At 36.9% G+C, this 14,141-nt stretch overlaps 1 protein-coding gene across 1 annotated transcript; it reads right to left on the minus strand.

Moving 5' to 3' along the window:
• Positions 1 to 646: 646 nt before the first annotated feature.
• prox2 (prospero homeobox 2) lies at positions 647 to 13,908 on the minus strand. Its single transcript, XM_046856054.1, has 5 exons — positions 13,863 to 13,908; positions 10,547 to 12,148; positions 8,050 to 8,157; positions 2,619 to 2,813; positions 647 to 1,325 (listed from the first exon to the last, which is right to left on the minus strand). The coding sequence occupies exons 2-5, from the start codon at positions 12,059 to 12,061 to the stop codon at positions 1,158 to 1,160; spliced, it is 1,986 nt and encodes a 661-aa protein (XP_046712010.1). The 5' UTR covers positions 12,062 to 12,148; positions 13,863 to 13,908; the 3' UTR covers positions 647 to 1,157.
• Between the last annotated feature and the right edge of the window lie 233 nt (positions 13,909 to 14,141).

A 14,141-nucleotide genomic window follows, 5' to 3' on the forward strand; every position in this document is an offset into this window, starting at 1 on the left:
GGGAACTATTTCTTGTGATTTTCTCATTAGAACACCAAATATAAATGTATATCTGGTCAGCTATACAAATAATGTGCATTGGATTTATTTAATGTGTTTAGAAAGTAAAAAAGCGAGCCCTCCACACCATGGCACAGTAGCAAAGAAGAGTGATGAGTCAGCGAAACGCCGGTGCTTGGAGAAAACAGTGGATGTTGGAGTGGAATTCTGCCGGGGTGGCAGATCTCTGTCATGTGCTCATGTGCATTAGTCATGAGCAGAGAATGCATTGTTGTTGTTTTTAAGACATGGCAGTTGCAAATGAATGAAGGCCTTAGAAATGTGACTTGAATCAGCTGCAAAGAACAAAACAACTCTGCACCCTCACCAGCAGCCTTTATGTTGTGGATTATTAGCACCTTAGTGAGCTGTGTTGGGGAAAAGGACTTTCAATAGTGTTTAAGGCTCGTCACGTGCGCAAGCAGACCAGATGTTTCCAGAGCTTTAAATGTCCAACAACAGCATTCATTGAGACAATGAATTAGATTCTCTAATACTGTTAACTAACAAATAAAAATGAACTATAAAACTATGGAACAGCTGGTAATATATATAACAAATACTTTTTATTTAATTAAATTTTATTTTGGTAGCAGTATAAGTCAAACCTTGGAATACTTCAGATAATTTTTCACAATATACTGAACTACACTACAGGCAGGAAGTAGCATGTCATTGAATTATTATCATTAGCTCATATATGTTTAATGTTACAGCCATGTTTCTCCATGAGATGAAAGTTCCGACTTATACCAGAAATTATAATACAAGATAAAGCCAAGCTAAATAAATTTCAGTTTGCAGGATAACAGAAAACATTTTTTTTTGTTTGACAAAAAAAATACATTTATCCAAACAAAACCAAATAACTTGACATATACACTGGGCAGTATAAAATTAAAGTACAATTCACACATATGAAATGAAAACTATATTTACATTTGATTCACTGTATTAAGAGTGAACATTTCAAATGGCTAAAGAATCTCCTACAGCACTCCTATTCACAGCAGATATCAGAGCTCGACTCTACAAGTCGAAATGGTGATCAAATCAGAACACTTCCTTGGTTAAAAACCTCTTTCCGACCTGGAAGTAGTTGCGGCTTGCAAATGTATTTACAAATATGAAGGAGACTTAAACTCATCAGGAACTTCACTGTCCAGTTTACAAATAATTTTGTAAATGGCTTTTTTCCAAGACGGGTCGGAATCTTTGCTGAGGGAGATGGCGGTATAAAATTCATGCAGGGTGATTTCAGCCACCTCCAAGAAGCGATCAGGCACCTGTCAATCAAAGAAAGTTGACACAAGGTCTCAGTGGTAAGAAATGATCTTAAATTAAAAGGATTCTCATTCTTAAGGAAACAGCAGGTGAACTAATAATACTAACTAAGAGCAGAGCAGAGCTGAATTATTCTCGTCTAAATTAATGCTCTTAGTCTTTGATGTAACACTGTGATGATATGAAGGGAATGGCAACAGACAAGTGTGATCTCCCTTTTTCGTTACGCTGTTCATTAGCACAGTATTCTGTAGATCTGTATGTGCAATTTTTAATTTGATTCAAATCATTGTGAACCTTTCTTTACTTGATGCCTTTACTCTCAGCGTGTTTCAAATAAATAGAGTGTCAGAACCATTAGCTGACCAACATCGACGGATGCTTTGATTATTGCTTTAAAAAAAAACTACGACTCAGAACTCTTCCCTTGAGTTTACTGTTTTTGTGGCACACATAGTTCATTGTGATTAGACTGGATGTGTGAGGGTTTAATAGAAAGAAGCGGAATCTGGTGCCATTTTTTCCCATAGACTGGCTAAGCAAGCTCCTGATGTTCCACACAGGCTAATTTCTTTCTCCAAGTACAAAAGCAAGCCCTGGGAAAGGAATGTCTTATGCCCAAGGTAAAGACAACTGTCTCCGGCTGTTCCCATCGGCCACCCCTTCATCCTCAGAATCTGCAGCATCTTTCTCAGCATTCCGCATCAGTAGCAATCCTGGCCTCACTCAGGCATGCCCTGTTCCTAATCCTGAGTTGTTTTAGCAGGATTCTGTGGTTTCCTCTTCCCACAGTAGGCTAAAGCAGGGCGGTGCTCTCGAATAACGGCTGCCAAGGGTGCAGTATGACACATAGGTCATACCACGGACAGTAGCTATATATGATCACCTTCCGACAGAATCACTGCTTAGCTTTATTTGATGTAGCATATGTATCATACTCAAGAGAAGAAACAATGTGTCATAGCAGTTAAGCAAGAAATAAAACTTTTGGGGAAATGTTTTTATAGGAAAATAATCAATGATGGAGTGGTGTGATGCAGCCTGATTTAAAGCAGAGATACAGTTACTACCATGATCATTAACTTCTGTTTTTTTCTTCTATTCCTCGGCAATGTAACCTCATCGTTTCTATTCTTTAAAATATGAATTCCTCTTTTACTGACATAATAGCGGCAATGGTCAATCATCCCCTAACCAGCCTCAATTCTTCAACATCGGGCAGCATATTTAATAAGCTATGTCCATGTTGTGACTGCTGATCTAGGTAATTAAAGCATGTATAAAAAGTAACATACCTGGAAATCGTTGGCTTTGTTGTAGTGCATGTTAAGAGCACGGAAGACTTCAGAGTCTCTGGTAACAGACATGTCCTTCACATCACTCACTCCATCCACGATGGCCTGGCGTGCAAACTTCTCCATCTGAATGTAGTAGAACTCCCGGAAGTTACTGAACCACTTGATTAGCTGGGAGGTGATGCAGCGGTTAAACTGTGAATAAATGAGAAAGAGAAATATGCAACTACATTATTTCTGAGACGTTAATAACAACAAATTGTATAGTCTAAAATAATTGAATTAATGTTGTAGGTAAATGCCCTGGCATTAGTAAGTAATAAAGACTTCACATGATTGAAAACATAAAGGTTGTCTGGGTTCTGCAGAAACTAAAACAAGTGATGAGGTGCCAGGCAAAATATGGTCAAATATGGTCAAGTTGTCAAAAAGGCTTAGAACAACCTACATTGTGTAAGATAGAGAGTAAGATAGCGCATATAATTGCATACATTTAAATACATAAATACATATACATAAATTAATTTGTGTTTGTTTTTTTCTTTTGTATGTATATGCTGTACTGTATATATTTAAACTGTGTCTCTGCTTCATATCTGCACATTTTTTCGCTGCTGTAACATGGACATTTCTCCACTGTAGGATGAATAAAGGTTTATCTTATCTTATCATATGTAATCTTACAGGCTCATAAAAAAATATAAGGGGTTATGCTGTGCATCCATGCATTCCCCTTTAAAAATAATGGAACTGCCAATTCTTTTGTTTTTGCTATACGGTGAAGACATATGGGTTTAATATCAAAATATGCTTTCAACGCCTTGTTGTTTCTTACAGGTTTTTTAAACAATTCAGGACATGATACAACATAGAATGCAACCATTTGATATGACATTTAAGATAAAAACATTGGTAATGTACTAAAAACCAGACCCAAAAAACAACATCAGTTGGTATCACCAAAACCACAACAGTGCAGAGGTGAAGGGATCACACTCCACTGTTCAAAGAAGATATATAGAAGCCATCACAAGGTACAAACCACTCACCACCAGTAAAAATCAAAAGGCCAGATTGAAATTGGCAAAGAAATACAGAGTTCTAACAAAAAGCTCTAAAACCAAGATTAACCTCCGCCAAAGCAACTGAAAGTCCGAAGTGTAAAGAAATAAAGGATCTGCATGATCCAAAAACTATATCAGTCAAGCACAGATGAGGCTATGTAATGGTTTGGGCTTGCATGACTAGAACAGGTTCACTAATCTTTATTGAGGATATATCACATGATGGAAGCAGCAGAATGAATTTAGAAACATTCTACAGAAATACTGTATACTGTGATTACAAAGAAATGCACCCAGTCTAATTTGTAGGAACTTCATACAGTGGGGAAAATAGGACACAAATATTTGACACATCAGCATTTTTATCAGTAAGGGAATTTCTAAGTGGGCTATTAACACAAAATTTCCACCAGATGTAGCCATCAAGCCAAATATTGAATTCATACAAAGAAATCAGAACATTTAAGTATACAAGTTGAGTCATAATAAATAAAGTGAAATGACACAGGGAATAAGTATTGAACACATGAAGATAACAAGGTGCAAAATGGCATAGAAAGCCAGGAGATCACCTGAAATCTGTCAGTATTGAGAGAGAAACACTGCCCCTATCAGTACTAATTGCTGCTTTAGTCCTAATTGATGGCCTATAAAGGCTTTTCATTACCCAGGAGGCACACAGGCAAGACTTCATGATGGGTAAAAGCAAAGAACTCTCTCAAGATCTTCGTAATCTTATCGTTGAAAAGCATTTTGATGGGAATGGTTATAGGCTCATCTCCAGAATGCTGAATGTTCCTGTGAGCACTGTGGGGGCCATTATCCGGAAATGGAAAGAGCATCAGTTCACCATAAACCGGCCACGATCAGGTGCTCCACTTAAGATCCCTGTCCAAGGAGTCCAAAGACCAATCAGGAGAGTTTGCCCAGAGCCAAGAACCACTTGGGCAGAACTTCAGGAAGACCTTGCATCAGCAGGTACTGTTGTTTTAAAGAAAACTATAAGCAATGCACTGAACCGCCATGGCATCCATGCACGCCCACCACGCAAGACTCCACTGCTGAACAAAAAGCATGTTGAGGCTTGGTTAAGGTTTGCGAAAGAGCATTTGGAGAAGCCTGTGGATTATTGGGAGACTATAGTATGGTCAGATGAAAGCAAAATTTAACTTTTTGGCAGTCATTCTACACACCATGTTTGGAGAAGAAATGGCACTGCCCACCACCCCAAGAACACCATACCAACAGTTAAGTTTGGGGGTGGAAGCATCATGGTTTGGAGCTGCTTTTCAGCAAGGGTACTGGCAGACTTCATATTATTGAATGCAGGATGAATGGAGAAATGTACCGGGACATTCTGGATAAAAATCTGCTGCCATTTACCAGAAAGCTGAAAATGCCCACTTAGAAATCCCCTTACTGATAAAAATGCTGATGTGTCAAATACTTATTTTCCCCGCTGTATATAGCAAGACAGGCCCAGAAAACACCAGGTCTTACACAACTGAGTATGCATTTCAGGAGACTTAAGGTGTAACCCCCCCAATACACACTCACACACACACACACACACACACACACACACACACACACACACAAACACACACAAACACACACAAACACACACCCGGCCACCTACCCCACCACCCCACTCACAACTGAAAGACGCTGTGGTACAAACCTGCTAAAGCATTACAAAAGGGGAATGCAACAGGATGGTAAAGTCCGTGGTTTGTGTGTGATGCAGTTATTGCAAGCAAACATAATGCAACTATTCAGTAAACTATTATCTATTCCAATACATTTGCTTACCTAAAAATTGTGTGATATGCCACCAAAGATAGCATGTTCTAGATGAAATGAACGCTTCAATTCTATATATATATATTTTTTTTTTATCTCAAACTACAATGCCTTCTCAGTATAACACAAGAGACTTGCCCATGTTGTTCTAATATTTTTGGAGCAGACTGTATGTTGCCGGTGTGAGTGTTTTCTCTTCCAGTGATACAGACTAAATATGTTTTTTATTGATTTTTCCTTTCAGGATCAATAAAGTTTATGTTAACCTATGTAACTATTGTTTTTATTTTATTTTTTTTTACAGTTTCTTATAGATTATTATAGATCTTTTTGACACAATTCCTTTTTCCCACCAGCTTCTTGTGCATAAACAGCCAGCAATGAAAACACTGGGGCTGAACTCAGTCTTGACATTAGCCTTGTTATTTTATCTGGTCAACCAAAAAGAGAAGAAAAAACGAAGCCAAAAAAGCCCAAGGGCTGAGCTGCCATCAAAGACGTTTCTTCCCTCTCTGTGCACCGTGTGAGAACGTGACTGTGGAAGAGTCCAAGAGGAAACCTCGCGTTCACTGAGTTTAGATGATGGGTATAGAATCAGACAATGGGATTAACTTTGTCTTTGTTCACTTTGACTTCTCACAGATGGGTCAGCCCTGGACTAGGAGGAGACTCTGCCCAAGTCCTCCAAACCCTTGGAGGGCAGGGGGACATTCAGCCCTAGCCCCCACAAAGTGCTAAAGGGGCAGAAGGAGCTAAAGCAGATAGTGTGCACCAGTCTGTTTTAAAAAGTACTGCTTCCGTATGTAATGTATTTCCAGGACTGGTGTGTAACAGATAAGGTGCTGTTATAAAAAATAATCAATGATTGTTGGTGTGATGGCACAAAGCTGAGGGCTGTTACTAATCCAGGGTTGATTTTCTATTATTACCAGCATGTCTAAAAGTGTTTTTTGACTCATATAGCAGAGCAATTTTTCCAACAATGATATTTTTATGTAATTACAAATTAAATTTTTTTCTATCAGATTGTAGTTGCATTTAATGCTATCGAACGTCGGCGAAACAAGTTCCTGTCATCACATACATTCTAGTATTTAATGTAAGTGATACACCCACAACCATTTCTTTTGTCTTTTCTCTATCATTTAATAAGAAGAAAAACCCAGTTTGAGCCTTTAATGTTCCAAGTAACCAGAAAGCATCCAGTCCTCTGTTTTTAGAACTCTCATGTACCAATTATAAAACAATAGCATGTTTTTATATGTTAATTCTTTGTTTATTAATTATTCATTGTTTTGATTTGGTTGAGAGTTTAAATACAAGTCCCTATAAATTGTTGTTTTTTTTTAGAAAAACATAAATGTGTTATAACAAGCACATATAAAGCTGCTGTCTACACCTGATGTTATGAAAAGTTAATCCTGATGTTATTTTTAATTATTAAAAGTTACACCTGATGTTATGAAAAAGTTAAAAAGTTAATCAACATCCTCTACTGACAGCACTGTGATATGGCTGGCAAAGGCAACAAACAGGTTCTCAAGTCTCCCTCAGTGAATAGTTGATAACTCAACAATGATGAAACCATAATGAAGGGATGAAGAGAACTGAATCCATTTTGAGTGTGGTTTCTTACAAGATTTCTTTCTCACGTCATCTCATGTTTTTCCTTGCAAATATCACCTAATGGCTTTTTCATTCAGTTTTTCGTTCTGTTTTGTCAAAATGTCTATTTTTTATGGAGATATACAAATCAAATTTCATTAATATAATAAATTATATAATGAGGCCTCATACACAGAACTATGTGTATACTTACGTGTGCTGTAATTTGTAGAAATGTCTTTGTTAATCTTTGGTAACAATATTTAAAAACCCTAGATTTTACATAAAAAAAGGCAATATGCATATTTTCCATATCACTATATTTAGCAAAGGTAGACAGCTGTAATATTTTATTTTTTACATTTTTAAGAAATGTTCAAATTATTTCAAGTGATTTTATTCATCTGATAGTGAGACATTCATCTGATAGTGACACAGAACAAGTTCTGCTTTTTTGTCTATTCAGATGAGTTTTGAGCCTCAGGACATGTCACACACTCACAGGATGTGCAGTCAGTATACACAGGTTGTTGTTGTAGGGCCTAAACTCCTCGTCTCTGTCCGCAGCTCAGCAGTGCTCTATTGTTGCCTATTGACAGCTGAGTGACTACACAGCATTTCGGGGTTAACTCTGAATAGAGGAAGCTGCATATTCGCCTCCTTTCTCCTTTTGTCTCCTTTTGCTGACTTGAGGAACCTTTTTAAAGGACTGTGTTAAAGATAAACTATCCGTCCCTGGAACTGTTATGGGACTGTTTACGCTTTTGTAATGGTCAAAAGTAGGTAAGAAAAAAAATGTGCTAAATAAGAGTTATGTTTCTGGGATTGGACTGTTTTAAAAAAAAAAAAAACCTCCTTGCTAAATTATATCTATAGAAACTAATGTATTTAAAGGAAAGAAATGGCCAAAAAGAAAATAAAAGCTATTTTGTATTGTGTGCAGTTGATTTATAAGGTACCTTGACATCTGGGAAAAAGGTCTTCAGGATGTTTGAACTTGGGTACCGTGTGTAGAAGAACATCAGTTTGGCTTTCTTCAAATGGTTAGGTGTTAGTCCCTCTTGAATGTATTAAAGTTAAGGACAATATGTTTGTTAGAAAAAAAATGTACAGCATGGTTTTCTTTCAGTCAGTAAAGATGTAAACAGGCAATTCCCTGGTAATAAAATGTACTTACACTATCGTCTAATTGGATATAAAGATATTCTATACAGAGTCCTATTTAACTCCTTTGGATTTATCTTGACTAGTCATTCGACAGTGCGGTGCAAATGAAATATATTTACACAGCTCTACACTTACCACAGACTCAATTAACACTTAACAGCACGTGCTAATTGGAAAAATAGCTAAACAAATCAGATTAGGGATTTCAATTAGAGACTTCCACAGAAGCCTCTTAGTTTCATGTCCGTCAATAGTAATCGATTTGTTGGGAAAACACTACGAAAGCAAACGCAATTTGGATATCAGGATCCCACAGCCTGGCATCCGAGAATCACTTTTAGATGTCTCTTGAATAATATGACGACTCATGCATTAGATAATAGTTTCTTTTCCACTGTAAGGTCATATCACAGTAATTATTCATTAGTAAGCAGTGCCTTTGAAACGGGGATTCTGATATAAAAGATGAATAAAGGCCAGGATGCTGTAGCATAGTTCAGAAGAAAACTAAAGCCTGTGCGGCAACACAACATCTAATGCAGGATCTTACCTAGCATCCTAAACAAACAAAAGAATTTCACCATCACAAACATTCTTGCACGGAAATTAATGATGATAGCGGGCCATAGGTTCGGTGTGTGTGTATATACCAGGACTGTCAATAGATTAAAACATTTAATCGCGATTAATCAGTTGATTGTCATGAGTTAACTCGTGATTAATCACAACATAATCTTTTTATCTGATCTAAATGTACCTTAAATTAATACTTTTTAAGTATTTAATACTCTAATCAACATTACCATGAACAATAATGCATGCTTTATGCAAATGTATGCTTATTATTAGTGAAACCATACTCAACATAGAGCTTGAAGACAAAATATTCTCGTGAAGGTTTTAAAGTAATTACGGTGTTTTAAATTATGTTAATCATCAGGACACTGAACAGAACTTTTGCTATGTTTCCACACAGACGGTTTTGATTGCCGGATGTGTGCAAAGAGTAAAAAAACGATGCCGTGTGATAAACTGTGTGTTGTGTTGAAGGTTTTACTTTCGCCACTTATATTTATTTATATTTTTTATAAAAACGGTCAAACAGAATGCACGCTGCATTATTATAAGCCATTTAAATGAATTTGCATTAACTCGTTATTAGCGTGTTCATTTTAACAGCCCTAGTATATGCACATATACACCACATATATGGATTATATGGATCCAGAGGTTGCACGTAATGATAACAGAAAGCTATTTAAAAAAAAAAAAAAGTGACCACTCTAAGCCATTCCAATCACATGGAGAGTACAGAAACATATTCTGCACCTTTTCAAGTCAAGGGGGGGAAAAAATCAAGAGAATTTCCTGAACAGAAACTGCTGCTTTTTCTGCCTTTGAAAATTGGCTTTTGTTCCTGACAATTCTTATCAAAGCCTTGTATTCCTTTTTATTTGTCTTTTTCTGGACTTACAGTCATTACTGGGCCCAGATTAAAGAAGATGCTACAATTTTCTTTGGGGTTACTGAGATCAAAGGAAATATTCTCCTTGAAGTCTGGGTTAGTGGACCTGCTCAGTGCAGCACTCAATTCAACGAGTCATTGTTCACCAAGGTAGGGCTACCAGAGCAGGTAGTTTGTTTTGCTGCTTCTCTCCGCTCCATATACAACACTACATTGCAAATAACAGGAAATTACAGAGATGGAAGAAGGTTCAGAAAACGGTTCAGCAAATTGGACAAATATTTGTATGAATATTCAACTAAGAGTATGCGCCATGAAAAACAAACACTGCAGGTAACACTGAGTTTTTAGTGAAATCTGAAATTAGATTAGATGAGATTGGATTGGTACAATATTCTACGCTATGTTGCTACTGTAATATCCAAAATAATCTAAAGCCATGCCCTCTATATGTATCTGAATATAAACTCTTCAAGGTATTCTAATTTTCCCCAGATCCAAGAATTTAATTTCTGAGATGCAAAAAAATATAATTTTCTTCTAGTGAGCAAATCCAGTCTGTATAGCATGCACAGAAACACTGGAAATATAAATAAAAAACGAGATGGCAGTACTGTCATGTACAAAATGTTTGTTCGTTTTCTTATCTGACTGCTTGTGCAAAAAAAGCAATTAAAAAAGCACCTTCTATTCATGTTTTGAACACATTGTAATTTTTTTTTTAAAGTAATGTTTTCATATTTGGTTTTACTCCATGAGGTAAATCACAATGTAATAAAAATTACACACATATAATGTCATGCTTTTAACTTTAAAAAGGATATATTGAGTGACAGGAAGGTGCTCCTCTCCGCCATACTCTGCAGTTCTCCACACTCCATCTTGACATGCGGGAGGCAAAGGCCATCTACTGCCACTTGGCCCAGAACTCCAGGGCGATGATGCTGCCCGAGGTGTCCAGAGCTTACCTTCGACCTCATAGCAATGCTTTCCCAAGGAAGAACCATTGGATCTGTGGATGATCTGTCCAAAGATGGAGGCAGGCAAGAGATCCCACTAAAATTAGCATGAGGTCCATATTTGAGGAGGTGCTCCAAAATTTGACTGTCATGCAGAGGAGCACTGTGACTGAACTGAAATGGAGATTGGTGGAGTGGATAGGGCCTTTTTACTGAATGGCTTATAGAACCCAAAGGGTTTAATGGAGGTTTTTGGACCACTAGAGACAAAGCTTCTGTCTGGTGCTCTGGACTATGAGATGGTGTGCTTTCATAGCAGCCTACAGGCCTTGGTTTTGTGGCATTGTCAAAGTTTGGAGACTCTATAGTGCAGGCGTGGTGGTCTTGTTTTTCTATACTTGTGCACTCCGGACTCTGACACAGGCGTAGCTGTGGTGATTGGTCCTCAAGGATTAAAGAGAGTTTTGTGAACACCATTTCAACACTTTCATTTATAGCCCTGGAGAGCTCACATTTTAACATTTCCTTTAGATTCTTTTGATCTTTTTGTGAGCTCAAATTCAAATCTTCAACTAATTGAATGCTATCGTTGTGTTTAAGCGTGCCACTGTGGTCAGAATTCATGCTCATGTCAAGCTTGTGGTCATCTTGCTGCTCCCCTTTCTCTTCACTATTTGAGCTACCATGGTCATACATCTGTAAGAATTTCTCCTGGAGTTGATGTAAGAGCCTTTGCATGCTCTGGAGCTGTTTTCTTAGCTTGTGACACTCTTCGTCTCTGCTTACATTAGCATCATGGTTTTTGGCTGAAATTCCAGCATTGTTGTGCTCCTGGTGCTGAGGAAGCTTCCGTTTGCGTTTGTTCTCTTTGTACACTTCTCTGTCATACCTGCTAACTTCATTCTCAGCACTCTCTCTTTCTGCATGTGACTTGTCATTCGGTGAGCTCGCCATGCCTCGTATGATGTTCTCCACCCTGGCTCGTTTTGCCTGGACGTGCTCGCTCAGTGGACATTCAGGTTCAGTGCTCAGTCCACTGGAAGTGTGACCAGGAGACATTAATTCCAGCTGGCTGTCCTTAGACGACAGGTTACTCCAGTCTTCTTGAGCAGTCTCAGTTACTGAAGATCTTGATTCAGCCATGCTAGAGCTAGCAGTGGAGGTCGCTGGCATGTACAGTTGATTGTTGTTGAGAATGGAGCGCTTATTGTGGATGGTTTTTCGTAAGAGATGAGAGATGAGCGGTGCGTTATGGTAGGAGGAGAGAGGCTCCTCGTACATGTCTCGGCGAAAACACGGGAGCATTAGATCTGCTTTGCTGTCCTCCACATAGATCTCATTAGGTTTATGAATGCTTTGGTCTGGTGGCGTCAGACTCATTTTTAATATAATCAGCTGTATTATTTTCGGGTTGCGCTTCAAATTGATCAGGCTGCTACAATTAATTCATATATTAATATGGTGTTCCTAAAACATAAAAATAGAGAAAGAAAATTATTAGAAGTATTTAATATTTTGGACCATGGTAAAACATAAACATTAAAAAAAGAATTTTTCTATTGGTCAAAAACCAATTTCACCCTAAATTGTTATTTGACCAATACATAAATTCTTTTTTTAATCAAATCTAAGCACAATAAAAGCAATCAAGCCGTTCCTGATTCATTTTAGTCGAACTGCGTTAGACAGTATATAATTGTTATAATTAAATAATTATTTAATGGGGAGGAAAATGGAAAATAAAGCTATTTGTGCGTGGAATGGCATTCATTGTGTCTATTGGATAATTTTATAACAATGTCATATTTGTATAAATGCCTAAGAATTTTAATATGGTAAAATATTCCATAATAAACACTGTGGATTTATTTTGTATATTACCAAAGGTAAAAAAAATATTTTTGATGAACCGTGTATATGACAAGTATCAAAGAGATGAAACAATGGATGATGAAGACAAGGAAAAATAAATATTAGCTGGAAAAAAAAACTAATTTCAGAAAGGATGCATTCTAATAATAACCACCTACTTTACAGAATAATCTGTTTTCTGCTGATTTTAGTAAAATACATTTTTAGTTTGAATTGCTGTTTATTTTCTGGTTGATATATGAACACCGATATACAAAGAAAAGCTGAAAATGATCAGTATCAGGAACAAAAACAGCATTCATAAATAGTTAGGGTCCAGTTCTGAATAAAAGGTAAGATATAGGAATACGTCCAAATGATCATGTGTAAATTATTCGTAATGCTTAAGTAAATGTAACACAGCAATTTATGTGAATGGATTTATAAAGTAGCATATTCATTTTCTATCAAAAGCCTGTTTTTCTATTCCTATATAGAGGAAACACCTTTATCTCCTTAAGAACCTGCAACTCTGCAAATTTCAAAATGAAGACTATATACATTATTTCTATGACAAATTTAGCTTATTATTATTATTATTATTATTATTATTATCATCATCATCATCATCATCATCTGTTATTCTATTCAACAATAACAGTAAAACAATATTTCTTTTAAAAATACATTTTTATTTCCACCACCGAACTTTGCATCATAGGTCACTTATATATCTAAATATCTAAATGTACAGTGCTATTTGAAAGTCTGAACACTCATGACTCATGAAAGATGTTTTAATGTTTGATTTTTATCACATCCACACTTTCAAACAATTCTGAAAAAAAGAAGCAACACATTTAGATGTAGTATAGGATTAAAACAACTCTAAATGTTAAAACTAGAATCTCAAAACTAGATCTTAAAACAAAACACTGACACACAGCTTATAAAAGATTTGCCATTTTCTTGTGTAGTCTTCATAGGATGAACACAACACAACACAACACACACACACACACACACACACACACACACACACACACACACCATATCAACTTATCAACTTATCAACTTCACAGTGTATATTAGATAATTTAAGTATAAGATATGTTCTGGTTGTTACGGTAGGTTTGAGGTGAGCAGGACGAAATAAAGTTTTCAGTATATAAGTCTGCACCTTCACTCATAAGACTATTTCCTCTAATAAGGATGAAGTATAGTTTTAATAATAAAATAGATTGTCATAAACACTCGTCTCAGTAAAGTTTAATAACTGCACAGACGTAATCCAGAGCAGCGGAGTGTGAGGAGAAGATTGTGCTCTTACCTGTTGCTCGGTCTGGATGAAACTGACAGTGCGGCTCTTCTCGGCGCCTCCAAAACGTTCCGGAGATGCTGGAGGGGCGTGGCCTTCAAGCATCCGGTCCTCTTACGTGACACAGTGCGCATGCGCCCGGACACACGTTAACCTCATTACGCAGCAGGTGCACAGTTATATTGCTGAACGTCGGGCGGAAAAAAATCATCTCAATAATATAATAATACTTATATTTTCTGGTGACATCATTCATGACATTGTGCACTAACACACACATAGACCATGTGC

This window comes from Silurus meridionalis, chromosome 8, assembly GCF_014805685.1.
Source record: "Silurus meridionalis isolate SWU-2019-XX chromosome 8, ASM1480568v1, whole genome shotgun sequence".
NCBI lineage: Eukaryota > Metazoa > Chordata > Actinopteri > Siluriformes > Siluridae > Silurus > Silurus meridionalis.

Coding starts and splice junctions, on each gene's coding strand:
- prox2 (XM_046856054.1), bottom strand. CDS start 12,061: ATGAGTCTGACGCCACCAGACCAAAGCATTCATAAACCTAATGAGATC. Junction 2,814..8,049: donor CCTTTTTCCCAGATGTCAAG/GTACCTTATAAA, acceptor ATTTATTCACAG/TTTAACCGCTGCATCACCTC. Junction 1,326..2,618: donor ACAAAGCCAACGATTTCCAG/GTATGTTACTTT, acceptor TTTGATTGACAG/GTGCCTGATCGCTTCTTGGA.